General features: G+C 35.0%; 2 protein-coding genes across 2 annotated transcripts; both read right to left on the minus strand.

The window, feature by feature from the left end:
- Positions 1–1,469: 1,469 nt before the first annotated feature.
- On the minus strand, positions 1,470–2,444 carry LOC141680298 (uncharacterized). The gene has a single exon (XM_074486564.1). It carries the CDS (start codon positions 2,442–2,444, stop codon positions 1,470–1,472), a length of 975 nt encoding a protein of 324 aa, XP_074342665.1.
- A 3,024-nt stretch (positions 2,445–5,468) lies between these two features.
- On the minus strand, positions 5,469–7,407 carry LOC141676742 (syntaxin-related protein KNOLLE-like). Its single transcript, XM_074482449.1, has 2 exons — positions 6,624–7,407; positions 5,469–6,010 (listed from the first exon to the last, which is right to left on the minus strand). The coding sequence occupies exons 1-2, from the start codon at positions 7,230–7,232 to the stop codon at positions 5,681–5,683; spliced, it is 939 nt and encodes a 312-aa protein (XP_074338550.1). The 5' UTR covers positions 7,233–7,407; the 3' UTR covers positions 5,469–5,680.
- Between the last annotated feature and the right edge of the window lie 5,954 nt (positions 7,408–13,361).

The following is a 13,361-nucleotide window of genomic DNA, read 5'->3' on the forward strand; positions in this document are numbered from 1 at the left end:
ATCTGATAGTACTCTTCAAACCCTTCGTTTTGGTTACTCAAGCTTTCCAAACGGATTTCAATAACACCTCCGAATTGCTGTTTGATTCTTAAAAGTTTATATGAATATATAGATTTTCTCTGTAAAATTATATAATTAATGTTTACAAATGATTTTCGGTACGAAATAAAATACGGTAAAGGCTATTTATAATTACGGAAAATTAGTATCCCGTTGAATCATTCCGGATACAAAATGATACGTTTATTTATAAAAACAGATCCGAACGGTACCGGTTTTCGGGATAATTATCCAAATCAGTACAATTTGTACTGCGGTCTTGGTCTCAGCGCCTGGTTACACGTATTACGAGGTGATAATTGTAATAGTTTAATAAAAAGATCCCGTTTATCAAAAATACGAATTTTATTGATTTACCGAAATGAATAATATATCGAAAATATTATGCCGAGACCCGCACAGGATAAACCGTACGCCGGATCGAAAAAGTCGAAACATGAAAAATGCTCAGAATATTGCAATTAGGTTAGGAAGGAGTTCTGGGAAGAGTTTCGGGTTATAAAAACGTAAAAACGGGTGACGTCGATTGGTTCCCGATTATATAAAATAGTTTATAGGTACTCGGAAAAAGATTTTATAAAATCCATAAATTTCCTATAAAATCATAAATCAACATAAAAATAAATAGGAAGATATGACAATTATCTATATTTTATTTTGGACATATAAAATTAAAATACTCAATTAATATTATTTTTAAACATCCAAATACATATACCACTTAACAATTAATTCACAGAATAAATACTGAACCTGCATAATATTTATTTATTAGCAAAAATAATTACACGATATGTCCCAGATATTACACTTCGGACCTTCCACAAAATAATGGGCATGAACCTCTCCTCTTGTTTTTGTCTGAATGTCCTCCGCATCCTCAAATGGAAGACCTTTTCCCTCATATCTCCTCCTGCGAAACTCTTTAACAGCCTTGTGATAGCATTCGCGTGACTCATATTGCGACCCTCTCAAACTGCCCACTCCGTTAGGTGTTGGGAACTTTATCATCAAGTGATGTATCGAGGTTATCACCCTGAACGCTCGCAACCAAGGTCTGCCCACCAGCACGTTGTGCGCGGAGTCCTGATCCAGCACTTTGAAGTCTATCATTTGAGTGACAGACAGAACTCCTTCCCCAAGTGTGACTGGAAGCCTAATAGACCCCATAACTCTCACTGCTTCCCCAGTGAAGCCATAGACGTGTGCATCTTCGAAATACATGTCGCTATCTGGGAAACTCGATGCACGTTCATTGCCCCAATAAGCATAGTAATCACCAGCGCATCGTTATGGGGGTGATGCACCCACCTTGATTCTCTTTCCCTGAATGTAATATTAGCAGATTCCCCTTTGAATATTTTTGGAGGTCTGTCTTCCAAGCTATGAATGTTGGTTAGCGGCGGGTGTCATGTCTCTCTTGCATTCCTTTCCAACACTCGATTGCTATCGCCAACGAACGGATGTCCTCCGAAGATCGCCCGAATACTTCCAGTCCTTTGGAACTTAACCTCCGTCATCTTTTCGACATCCTCCACAGGTCTTTCATCTTTGCCCTTATCATCGTTTCCTCTGCGTCGCTTCACCTTATCAATCCACTCACCCAAATATCCGGCCTTGATCAATTCTTCAATTTCATCTTTTAGGTGACGACACTCGTGGGTGTCGTGGCCGGTAGACTCATGGTAGTCACAATATTTTTTCTTGTCTCTACTCTCCCATGAGGTTAGACGGTCTGGTTTCTTGAAGATTCCTCTATCCTTATTCACCTTGAAGATATGGTCAATGGATGCTGCCAGCGGAGTGTAATTGCTTACCCTCCTTTCATAGTTCGACTGTGGACTGCATTCCCTCCGCGTATTCACAACATTCACCTTATTGGGGCTTCGGACACTCCGTCGGTAATCTGGACTCATAAATCTATCTCTCCTCTTAGCTCGCCCCTTGGAGTTATGGGTATTATCATTTTTTTTGTTTCGTTCAATTACTTTAAAGGACTCCGCCTGCGCAAGTACATCAGCTAATGACACAAGGTCATTTCCTTGCAAGTGTTTCCAGAAATCCGTTCCCACGCGCAGACCATCTATAAGGAGTATTTTCAGTGTCTCATCAGTAGCGCCTCTCACCAAGGTGGACTCTGCATTAAACCTTTTAAAGTATGAGGTCAAGATTTCCCCCTCTTTCTGTTTCACGTTGGCCAGCTTGGTAATCGGTGGCTTATACTTTACTGCAGCCTGGAACTGAGTTAGAAACAAGGTTTTTATTTGTTCCCAAGATGTGATCACCCCTGGACCAAGTTTGTGGAACCATTGTTGAGCACCTTCTCTAAAGGTGGCCTCCAGGAGACGGCATCGTGCCAAGTCAGGTACTTGATATACATCCATCTCAATGTTGAAACGCCCCAGGCATTCTACGGGGTCGGAGTTCCCATGAAAACACAAGTCATTGGTTTGTGTTCATGTATCCTGTAGGCAGTTGCGCTTCCCTCACAACAGCAATAAAAGGGGATGGAGCTTGTGTGGTCGCTGTTACCCTACCTCCTTCAAGATGGTTGAGCAACCTTTTAAGATCATTCACGTTGAACGTCCCTACCCCAAGAATGGTTTGAACATTAAATTGTTGGGGTTGCTCCGCAACTTGTTGTTGTTCCCCTTGGTTACCCCTCGGGTGTATCGGTGGGTCTCGCCGCCCCTCGCCCTGAGGCTGCGGATGTTGTATGTTGTCATCTTGATTTCAAACATTCCCCCGCGCATGAGGTTCCTCCTGACCGTGCCTCGGTATCTCATCATTATTTTTCAATCTCTCTTGAATTCGCACGCCGTCTCAATTATGAGGACGTGTCCCGGACCCGTTACTTGTAGCACTGTGGGAAGCTACAGGAACAACGACAGGAGCTTCTTCAGTGGAGGGAACGCCATCTCTCCTTCCATTTTATGGCGCCCTTCTATGTTGGTATCCCATCCTTCCTCGTCCATTCCTTTGATAGCCTCGGCCATAATTCCCGAACCTTCCTCACGGAGGGGCACGCTCGTGCTCGCGGTGCCGCACCCTATCATCCCTAGTGTATGTAGGGGCACACACGTTGTATCACGGGGCCTCGTTTCTCCAGCGTTTCCTTCCTTTTGCCATTCTACCAGCAGCATTCTCAAATCGTCGTCTTCCAGCCTTATGTTGAACCTTCTCTTTAAGGTTGAAAAATCTCTTCTCTCCTCATCTTGATTCTAAATATTTTCCGGATAACGACGCTCGTCCATCGTACGCCCAGACCTATGTGGTGTGGTATAACCTAGTTACTAAGACGAGGCCTTTCTCTACCGTCAGTGTCCTCATCGACAAGTTCCACAATAGGTTCTACATCATCAGAATATTCCAAGCGCCGCAAGTGATTCGCGGGTTTTCTCCGCTGGCCTGGGCATCTCGTTAAACTATGGGTGCCTTCCCCACGGCGTGGCCATGATGGGGAAAACGACGACCCCTCCTCGTCTTGCGACGCTCCACCGTATTCAGCCTTAACTGAAAATTGTGAAGTGTATCCCCCATACGGTACAACTGCTCTAAGATATCAGCGTTGCTGACAAGGACTGGAGGTGTTCCTCCCACATCTAGAGCTCTTGGGGGATTTGCCATGTTTCTGGGCACGTACGGTTCATGGCGAGTGTAGCCTCCCTCGCCTTCTTCTTCAGATCTGCTATCACTTCCATCATAAGAACTTTCATCATGATTGTAAGACATCTTTTCCTCCCAAGATTACGATCTTAATCAGCACCCCTCATTCTAGCGCCAATTTGTTGACGGAGGAATCTGGTAACAACAAAGATTGAGATTTCTCGCCGGAACTAAGATCTATAACGGTGGTTTTTCGCCGAAAAATCAAGCAGTGTGTGCTGGCTTATGGTTGTTTTAGGCTGAGATTGATTAGAGTAAGTGGTGGCTCCCTTATCAGCTCTCAACTTCTTACCCCTCTCAATGTGCCTACGTACCCTTTAAATAGGGATCAAGCCTGACGTAGTTCTTGGGAACAAGAAATCTAATTGGCTTAGACTTCTTATTCCTTGGCCCAGTAGAAGCCCATCCAGAATCCATCTTCCACTAGCTTTAGGAATGTCCAACTATGAGGCCCAACCGCGAAGGCCCAAGGCTCGTCCGTAATCGTAGTACTTCACGGATAGTGCATCTCCCTGTGCAAGGATAACACTCCGCTACAACTATCTCCCTTGATTTACGGACGCAGGTATAGCCACGGTTCCCCCCAAATGCCGGACGCGTCCCTGTCTCCGAATGAGAATAACCCACCAGATAGCAGGACAGGTGATCCCAAGCTTTTGGGTGCAAAGTGCGGGATGACTCCAAAGTTCTCCAACGAGGACACCCGTTGAATACAAGAACAGAGTTCCCAAAGCACACACCAACATTAACCCCACATCTCCAACGAGGATTCCCGTTGAATACAGGAGGCCTTCAATCATCAGGCAGACCCCTGGAGGCCTTCAAGCTTTTCACGGACATCCCCCTCCTTGATCGTCTCAATGAGGGAATTCTTCAACGAGTACCTGCAACAAATATGTTAGTAGAAATAATCATCTATTGCTCCCTTCCAAGCATGCTTTTCCCTGAGTTATCCTCATGGGGATGCATTGACCAAACATAGGACGCGTCCTAGGACATTTGGGCACGTCCTCACCTTCGTAAAGCCTGTATTGTTTCCTCAACAACTACCTCTCACATCATTCCACAGAGACAGGACGCATCCTAAGCATGACAAGCGCGTCCTCCAGCCTCTATTGCCAAAAAGACCACATTTGCCAGACACTTTCACCATGGTGGACGCATCTTACATTCTTAATAAATACTCCCGCAAAATGTGGACGCGTCCTGCTCACCTAGGCGTGTCCTAACCTTATTCAACACAATACCGAGTTTGAATGTAAGTAGTCCGCAATTGACCCGCATTGATCTAATACCAAATTTTGGGTATAACAACGGACAGGTAATAAGAAGTGCCCAGAGATTGGCATGCATAAACTTGAGCAAGTGCGTGATGCAGCATAGATCAGCGCATCAGGCCCTGAAATAGGTTTCACATCAGACAACTATCACTGTGCATCACCTTGATAGATCCAGAGCATATATCCTTTAATTCATGAATTACACGCAAAAGTAAGCCATATTAAGGTGATAAACATTTTAATTTATTACACTAAAATGGAAGGAGTCAGGAGAGAAACAAGCAATTCTTGAATTGCTGCAAACCCAATCCTTTTGAAATCCATGTTCATGACATCAGAGTCATAAAACTACATTAGAAACTTTTTGGTAGAAGCTCCTGGAAGAAGGTAAATAGTAGTAAATTATGTCACCTAATCAACTTAGTAAACTAGTGATTATGCATATCAATCTTTTCTAACAAATTATATATCAATCAATATATTTATATAGATTATGATGTAAACAATACAGCTAGAATTTGACTATGATTGAAGACAAGTCCTAAAACAAGGACTAGCGCAATTCACTTGAAAAGTTTCATAACACCCCAAACCACCATAGCATCTCATGAGTGGAGTTTTTACCTACTAGATTCCAAAATTACAACCAGAACCCGAGTTTAATCCTCTTATTCTTAGGACTTGCTAAAGCTGGTTGCAATAGGGATGACAATCACAAGAATGAGAATCAACAACAATATAATGCCAATGCACATACACCTCCTGCTGCTCTTCTGGTACACCTTTGCAGTCTTAAGATTCTTGGATCCATCACTAACATACTGCGCAGCATTCATCACATGGTGCTCAATATCATCCATTTGCTCCCCTTGAGCCTCCACCATCACTGCCATATCCAAGAACACCTGGTGAAGCTCCAACAAGCTCTTCTCAATCTCTTTCGCTGCATCGTGCCTGTCCTGTATCTCAACCACTGTCTCCAGCACTTTTCCCCTCCCATGTTCCTACATTATTACCACAACATCACATTACTCAATCACACAAAATAAATACGAAACCCCCACCCCAACTACAGATATTCATCTAACATAGAACCATCAAATTTATTACCACAAACACAACTCAACATACCCAAGAATCTTAATTTGTTTCTAATACAAAAACACAGTCACACTCTCACATTTCTACCTATTACTAAACATCCAATTACTGTAGTATTATATACAGAGTAAACGCCAAAAGCCTCAAATTTCGTATATTCATCTATAATAAAATCATCAAAATCATTTCCGTAAAAAACTGCAGATAACAAGTAAAAATTGATCTTGAACATTTTCCTATAACTAAAACTCACAGTTGGACAACCAATTATCAAAAAGCAAATCGATAACCAAAAAAACAATATTAAGCTATACAAACATCAAACTAATGAAATTACAGACATATTAAGACACAAATACTTGTCAAGTGGCAAAAATGTATACCAAAAATCCCAATTCTAACATCCAACATATTAAACAGATATAATCAAATAAATATCCATAAAAGTAAAAACCGAACATCGACCACAACATGATCTCGAAAAAATAGAAGGCATTCTGTAGAGTTAGTTTATACCTGAATAGCTTTAGCCAAGAACTTCTCACCACCATCTTCCTCAGAAATAATTGTCTCAATCACATCCTCATCCGGGTATTCACCGGTCACCGTATAATACTGTCTTCCAACACTATCTTTATACTCAGTCATCATCCTTTGCCTCAACCCCTGAAAATCCATCATCAGCTCCTTAAGCTTCTTCCTTAGCCCATTCGTTACCGCGGACCTAGTCCGGTCCACTGGAGTGCCCTCTTTACATCCCGAAAGCCTCCTATTGGCAGCATTAGACCGGTCCATATCTTCCAATTGAACCCTAATTGATTTGGCCTTTTTGAGCACCAACACAATATTTGAATTGATCTTGTTTCGTATCGATTTTAAAGCTTCGGGCTTGTGAAGTAACTTGCTTTCTTCACTGGATTGCTGAAGCTGATTCAAGATTTCCCTGATTGTATTCATCTCTGTTTTTACAGCCTCTGCTTCGGATAAAAATGATGTGAGGTTTTGATCCATCTTGGAAGTCTTGGACATTTCCATATCGTCATCGAGGCCAGCTTCGAGATCTTTAAAAGCCTCTTTCTTTAGATTTTTATAGCTCTCCCATGAATTTGTCATTAGATCATTCATCTTGTGAGGGAGAGAGAGGGGGGGCGAGAGAGAGAGAGAGAGAGAGAATGTGTAAAATTCTAGAGAGAGAGATGGAGTGAAGATGGTGTGAGCAAGAATTAGATTTGGAAGATGTTTTATTGAAGTACCTGAGATTTGAGTTTTCTGGAAAGAAGTGGCCGTTGATATCTCCTAACGGCTAGTTTTTCAAAAAATGTTGCCAGAGATTCATGATAATCAATGTGTACATAATTATTTTTTCTTTTTCTAACCTGGCTGTCTCAGGCGAGTTTTCTCAATATACATAAATATCTATATATCTTAATGATTACTCCTTATTTTACCCCTGAGTAAATAAATAAATTTATCATGACTCAAATCCTATATATTTTACAATATTCATGGACTATCCAATTAGGTTCAATTGACCCATCTTAATTACTATTTACCTATTTTTCAATTTCAAAATCCATCTATCTATGGAAAATAATTTTAAAAAAAAATCAAATCATGCATAATTTTCTCATAAGGATATTTTTTAAAATTCAAATTCAAATTAAGATATTACCATGATTTTCTCATATCACTCATTATTTGTTAACCAATACTCCTTTATTTGTAATATTTTTGAATTTTGAATCACAAATTACTTATTTATAGAAACTATCACTAATTTATATATTCTTTGATTTATGCATTCAGTTGAATTAGATTAGATTGATATATACACATACACAAATTCAAACACACGTATAATCAATTAGTTTTTTTCATACAACTTTCAAATCTCAGAATCTCATTCATCTCTCTCTCTTTTTTGCAGGTTACATGCAAATTCTCATGATCGGGTTTTGTTTGATTTTCATGTTTTACAGGATGATGAATGCGAGATAAAAAACAATCACAAGAATTCTCAGTTTTAATCTTAAAAATGGTTCGTAGACCAACTATTTGATTAAAATTCTTAGAGAATTTCAACTCTTTGTATTTGTTTTAAGTGTTTGTATGTGTTTTAGAGTAGATACGTATTTTGTGCAATAAATTTTGTGAATTTAATTGTTTTAAATCGTGAACGGAGGTATGTGTTTTTATTATACAAATTGTATGTTTTTTGTCTAAATTTTATGCTAATATATGTTTGTCCTCATGTTTTTGTTCACATCCGTCATTGGTACTTATAATTTTAAAATTATATCTTGATTTGCAGTTTGTTTTCTAATTATGCTATCACAATGGAGATACCATGTCAAGCATCGCGATAAAGGAAAAAAGAAGCATGGTAAAGAAGGTGAAATTCGTATTCTCTCTTTACACGGTTAGTAAAGTTGATTTGTATTCGTAATTTTCTAAATAACAATGTTGCAAAGTTGCACTTCTCGGTAGCTGAGGCTACCTGAGAACCTTTTTTCCTATATAAGGAGTGCTATATTAAATTAAGTTTTCTCTCTCCCATTTTTATGTACCCAATTTTCTTTATTTTTTTGTTACTTCTTGATTTGTTCATTCTCTTTTCTTTTAATTTATTGTTGTTACTTTAGTATAACTTAGTTTTGTTGTATATGATTTTAAATATTTTGAACTAACAAGTTGTAAAATGGTGAATTTTTCAGATTTGTAGCCGAAAACGTGTATCTTGCAGAAGATGTGAAAGTTCTCAGCAAAATCGAAGATCAATAACTGCATTTATGTCTTTAAATTGATGCATATAAGAGACTTGTGTTAATGTTGTAATTCCTATTGATTTTGAGGTAACTTTCTTTAGATGCATATGAGATATTTGTAAAATTGCTCTATAATTAATATAAATGTCATTGCGTGTTTGATAAAATGCATAGAACAAATTTGCTGATTGTTATAGTTTAAGGTTTTCTTTTTCTTCGTCTCCATAATCTCTCTTTTCTGTGATCTAATTATTGGCTAAATGTATTGATTTTAAATGTTTATATAGATATTTTTTAGTTAGATTTGTTTTGGTTTGCACAGGAGATTGATATGTTGATAAATTATGCAACAGTGTTTACAAAATTGTGAACGAAGATATGTGTTTTTATTATACTAATTATATGCTTTTTTAAATTTCTGGATTGAGTTTTGCAGATTGATGAATATGTGTGATTAACAACTCCAAGAATTACTAAATTTTAATTTTACATACGGGTTTGTAGACTAACTGTTTGTACGCCAATTGTTTGATTTCAAATTTCAAACATGTAACTCTTCTTTATTTATTTTTTTTGTTTTTGTTTTTATATTTCTTCCTCTTCCTTCAATTTATTAATACATGTTTGTACATATTTATCTGCAAATCCATTATTTGTTTGTTATGTTTTTAAAAAAAAATATTTGACTTTCTTTGTATGTTTCACTCTACTGAATAAACGAGAAAGGGTATCAAAAGAGGTTTCATGTCAAGACTAGAGTTATCTGTGACGTTTTAACTGTAAGATTACTGTTTACTATTTTTTGTATGATCCTTGGATAAGATGAGTTTGTTTTTATTATCTGTTTACTAGAATTCTTAAATCTTTTATTTTGAGGCTTTTTATTTGAGTCTTGAGATTTCACATATTATGTGTTTGACTAAATGCTCAAATCAGGTTTGACGAAATGAATTTGAGGCTTTCAATTTTGTTGAAATTTATTACAGGTTAAATGCTTTGCTACATTTAGAAATTTTTTTACATATTTTTACCACAATCCTTAAGCTTCTCAACAAAATTTAACCGGACAGTATATCATCACGTGACCTATAATTTTCAATCTTACAATATATTTTCATTTCAAAATAACTTGCTCTGTACTTTTAGTCTTACAGAAAATTCAAAGTTATACTTCTGAACGTATTGATTTTATATGTTTATTTTTTATTTGTACAACTTGGGATGATGTGTTGATTAATCATGCAAGAGTGGTTATAATGTCGTGAATCATTGTATCTGTTAGCTTTATAATCCGCATATTATTTTGTTTTAACATACAGTTTGTACACTAATGGTGTGTACCAATGTTATATACTAATATAAGATGATTCTATCTAACATCAAATTTTTTAATGTGAAATAAACCACTGCTCCCGATGCTTCACTTCCTTTGAGGCCATGCTACAGAGCTCTTGGAAGAGTTTTCATCAGGTAAGATACTTCAAACTCTGTTTATCAAAAATTCATTACCATCAGCTAGGAAATTTCTACTATTGTACTTGAACTGTTTTACGATAACAATTGTTAATAAATTAGTTTCATGGCTAATAACCAAAGTATCCAGATATTCCACTCGAAGTACATAATGCAAGTGCATGTAAATAATATAAATATGGATTGTTAAATTAATAAGATTGTATCATGCGGACATGGTGACTGGCTGCATAATAATTTATGTGCATGCCTTCTATTATTTTATTAATTCACTTCTATTTTTGCCTTAACATTATGTTGACGTCTTAGCAGTTTGGTCTTGAAACCGTATCTTACTTTTGCAGTAATTTGCACTTCTTGATCAAAGATTATGTAATGATTTCATACATCCACTAGCCGTGATGAAAAATATATAGCTTAATCTATTTATGTGATTGTATACAAGCTTTTTGATGTTTGAACATGATGTAAAACAAACTTAATCCCTCTTGCAATGTTTCCTATAATCTACCAATGCCTAAAAAATAACATAATTAATTCAATAATTTTTACTTTTCATATGGCTGGTGTTCTTGTGTTGGTTAGTGTTGAGTCCTATATGCTGTTGATTATGAGTTTGTCCGCGGTTGTACTCTAGGCAAGAAGGGCATGGAAGGCACAAAAAACATTGGTGAAACTCCAAGCACGGGTAAGAGGCCACATTGTGAGAAAGCAGAGTACACATATGAGCCAGCTGATGCAAGCGACGGCCAGAATCCAGGCTCGGGCATGCGCCAACTGATTTTGCTCTTGCAGCTGTTATTATTTCTCTAACTAAAAAGGAGGAAAGTACTAGGACTGATGCAGTTAATACTATTAAATTGCATTGATATTGCACCATGTATCATGTATCATGCAAAGAAGTGATTGGCAATGATGCTAGAGGAATGAATTGAAGTTTAACTGTAATGTCATATTTCGATGTTAGCGTCGTTGATTTTTGCTAATTTATAGCCTGTTGCTTAGTGAACTTCAATTTTCTAAATTATGTCCAAGTTAAGTAATGTAAGATTGTAATAGTAAAGTATATAGTCAGTTGGTTCTTTTTTAGTATATTTGGTCCTAAGAATGCATGCTATATTTAACAATTATATTAATGTCTTCTTAGTCAAGTTTGAACTATTAAGACTTGCTGTGTTCTATTTTAATATATCAATTGACTTTATAAAAAAAATGTACGTTTTATAGTTACAGAAATTGGGTAGTATATAAATAATAAATTTAGTACAAGTTTATTCATTTTAAATTTTATTGAAAAATCATATTAAAAAGTATCATAGTATATAAATAATAATTTTAGTTTATATGCATACTTTTTATTGTAATTAACTAATAAAATTATTAAGTTCATTCATATTATGTAAAAAATAATATTATTAAGATAAAAGTGCAATATTATACTATGAAAAGTTTGGATAAATTATGTAACCTTATGTAATAATTCATTTTAAGGTCAATTATCTTTTGATATTAAAATCTCAAATATTGAATGAATTAATGAAAATCTCCAAAAATTTAAAAAAGAGATATTGTGATATTTATGTGATATTTTTATGCATTTCAAAATATATGCATACACAGTTTACATTTTTGAAGAATTATATTTATCTGCATTTCAAAATTATTGTTATATTTTATGTAATTTTAAATTTTTTTTACAGCAAACTATGTCGAGAAAAGAAATATTTTAATTTTATAATATTTTTTTCCAAGAATTAATTTGATAATGCTTAAAATAGGAGGTGTCCATGTAAGGTAGATATCAATAATATTAAAATGAATTTTTAATAAAAAAAATTCCGTTAGAAAAATAATTTTAATGCACTAATGTTTACTTTTGTAAATTGTATACATCTAATATAAGTTATCAATTAATATATTTTAAAATAACTTATGTAGAGTATTTATATTTTTTTTCAAAGTTTAAAGTGTGAGGTGTCGCTCTAAGCTGACGCGAGTAATATTGAACTAAATTGTATATCAAAATTTAGCTATTTTAAATATACATATATAATTTTCATTTGTCTATAGCACATATTTACCTTTTGACAATTAATGTAATTTATATAATTTTAAATTTTTTTATATCAAACTGTGTCGAGAAAATAAATATTTTGATTTTATAATATTTTTTTTGAATAATTATTTTATAATGTTTAAAATTGGATGTGTGAGTTTAAGGTGGCTATCAATAATATTGAAATGAATTTTAATAAAAAGTTTACATTGCAAAATAATTTTAATGCACTAATATATACTTTTGCAAATTGTATAAATCAAATATAACATAATAGTTGTCAATTAACATATTATAAAATAAGTTATGTAGAGTATTTATATTTATTTTTTCAAAGTTTAAAGTGGGAGGTATCGCCTCAAGGCGACGCCGAGTGATATTGAACTAAATTGTATATCAAATTCAGCTATTTTGAATATAACTATATAATTTTCATTTGTCTATAATATATGTATACCTTTTGACAATTAATGTAATTCTTGTAATTTTAAATTTTTTTACATCAAACTATGTCAAGAAAAGAATTATTTTAATTTTATTATCTTATTTTTGAAGAATTAATTTTTTAATATTTAAAATTGGAAGAGTCAGTTTAAGGTGGCTATCAATTATATTAAAAAAAATTAATAAAATGTTTTTGTTGCAAAATAATTTTAATGCACTAATATTTTACTTTTGCAAATTGTATACAAATTGTATACATCAAATATAACATAGTGGTTCTCAATTAACATATTTTAAAATAACTTTTGTAGAGTATTTTCATTTATTTCTAATGTTGAAAGTGCGAGGTGTGTGACGCTGAGTGATATTGAACTAAATTATATACCAAAATTCACATATTTTGAATATAGCTATATAATTTTCATTTGTCTATAGTATATATTTATCTTTTGACAATTAATGTAATTTATGTAATTTAAAACTTTTTACATCATACTGTATCGAGAAAAGAAATAT

Source organism: Apium graveolens, chromosome 8 (genome assembly GCF_009905375.1).
Source record: "Apium graveolens cultivar Ventura chromosome 8, ASM990537v1, whole genome shotgun sequence".
NCBI lineage: Eukaryota > Viridiplantae > Streptophyta > Magnoliopsida > Apiales > Apiaceae > Apium > Apium graveolens.

Bases quoted from the DNA above. Each gene is read 5' to 3' on its own strand.
- LOC141680298 (XM_074486564.1), bottom strand. From the start codon at position 2,444: ATGGATGTATATCAAGTACCTGACTTGGCACGATGCCGTCTCCTGGAG.
- LOC141676742 (XM_074482449.1), bottom strand. From the start codon at position 7,232: ATGAATGATCTAATGACAAATTCATGGGAGAGCTATAAAAATCTAAAG. The intron at 6,011-6,623 runs GTATAAACTAAC...GTAATAATGTAG, and splicing joins TCTTGGCTAAAGCTATTCAG to GAACATGGGAGGGGAAAAGT.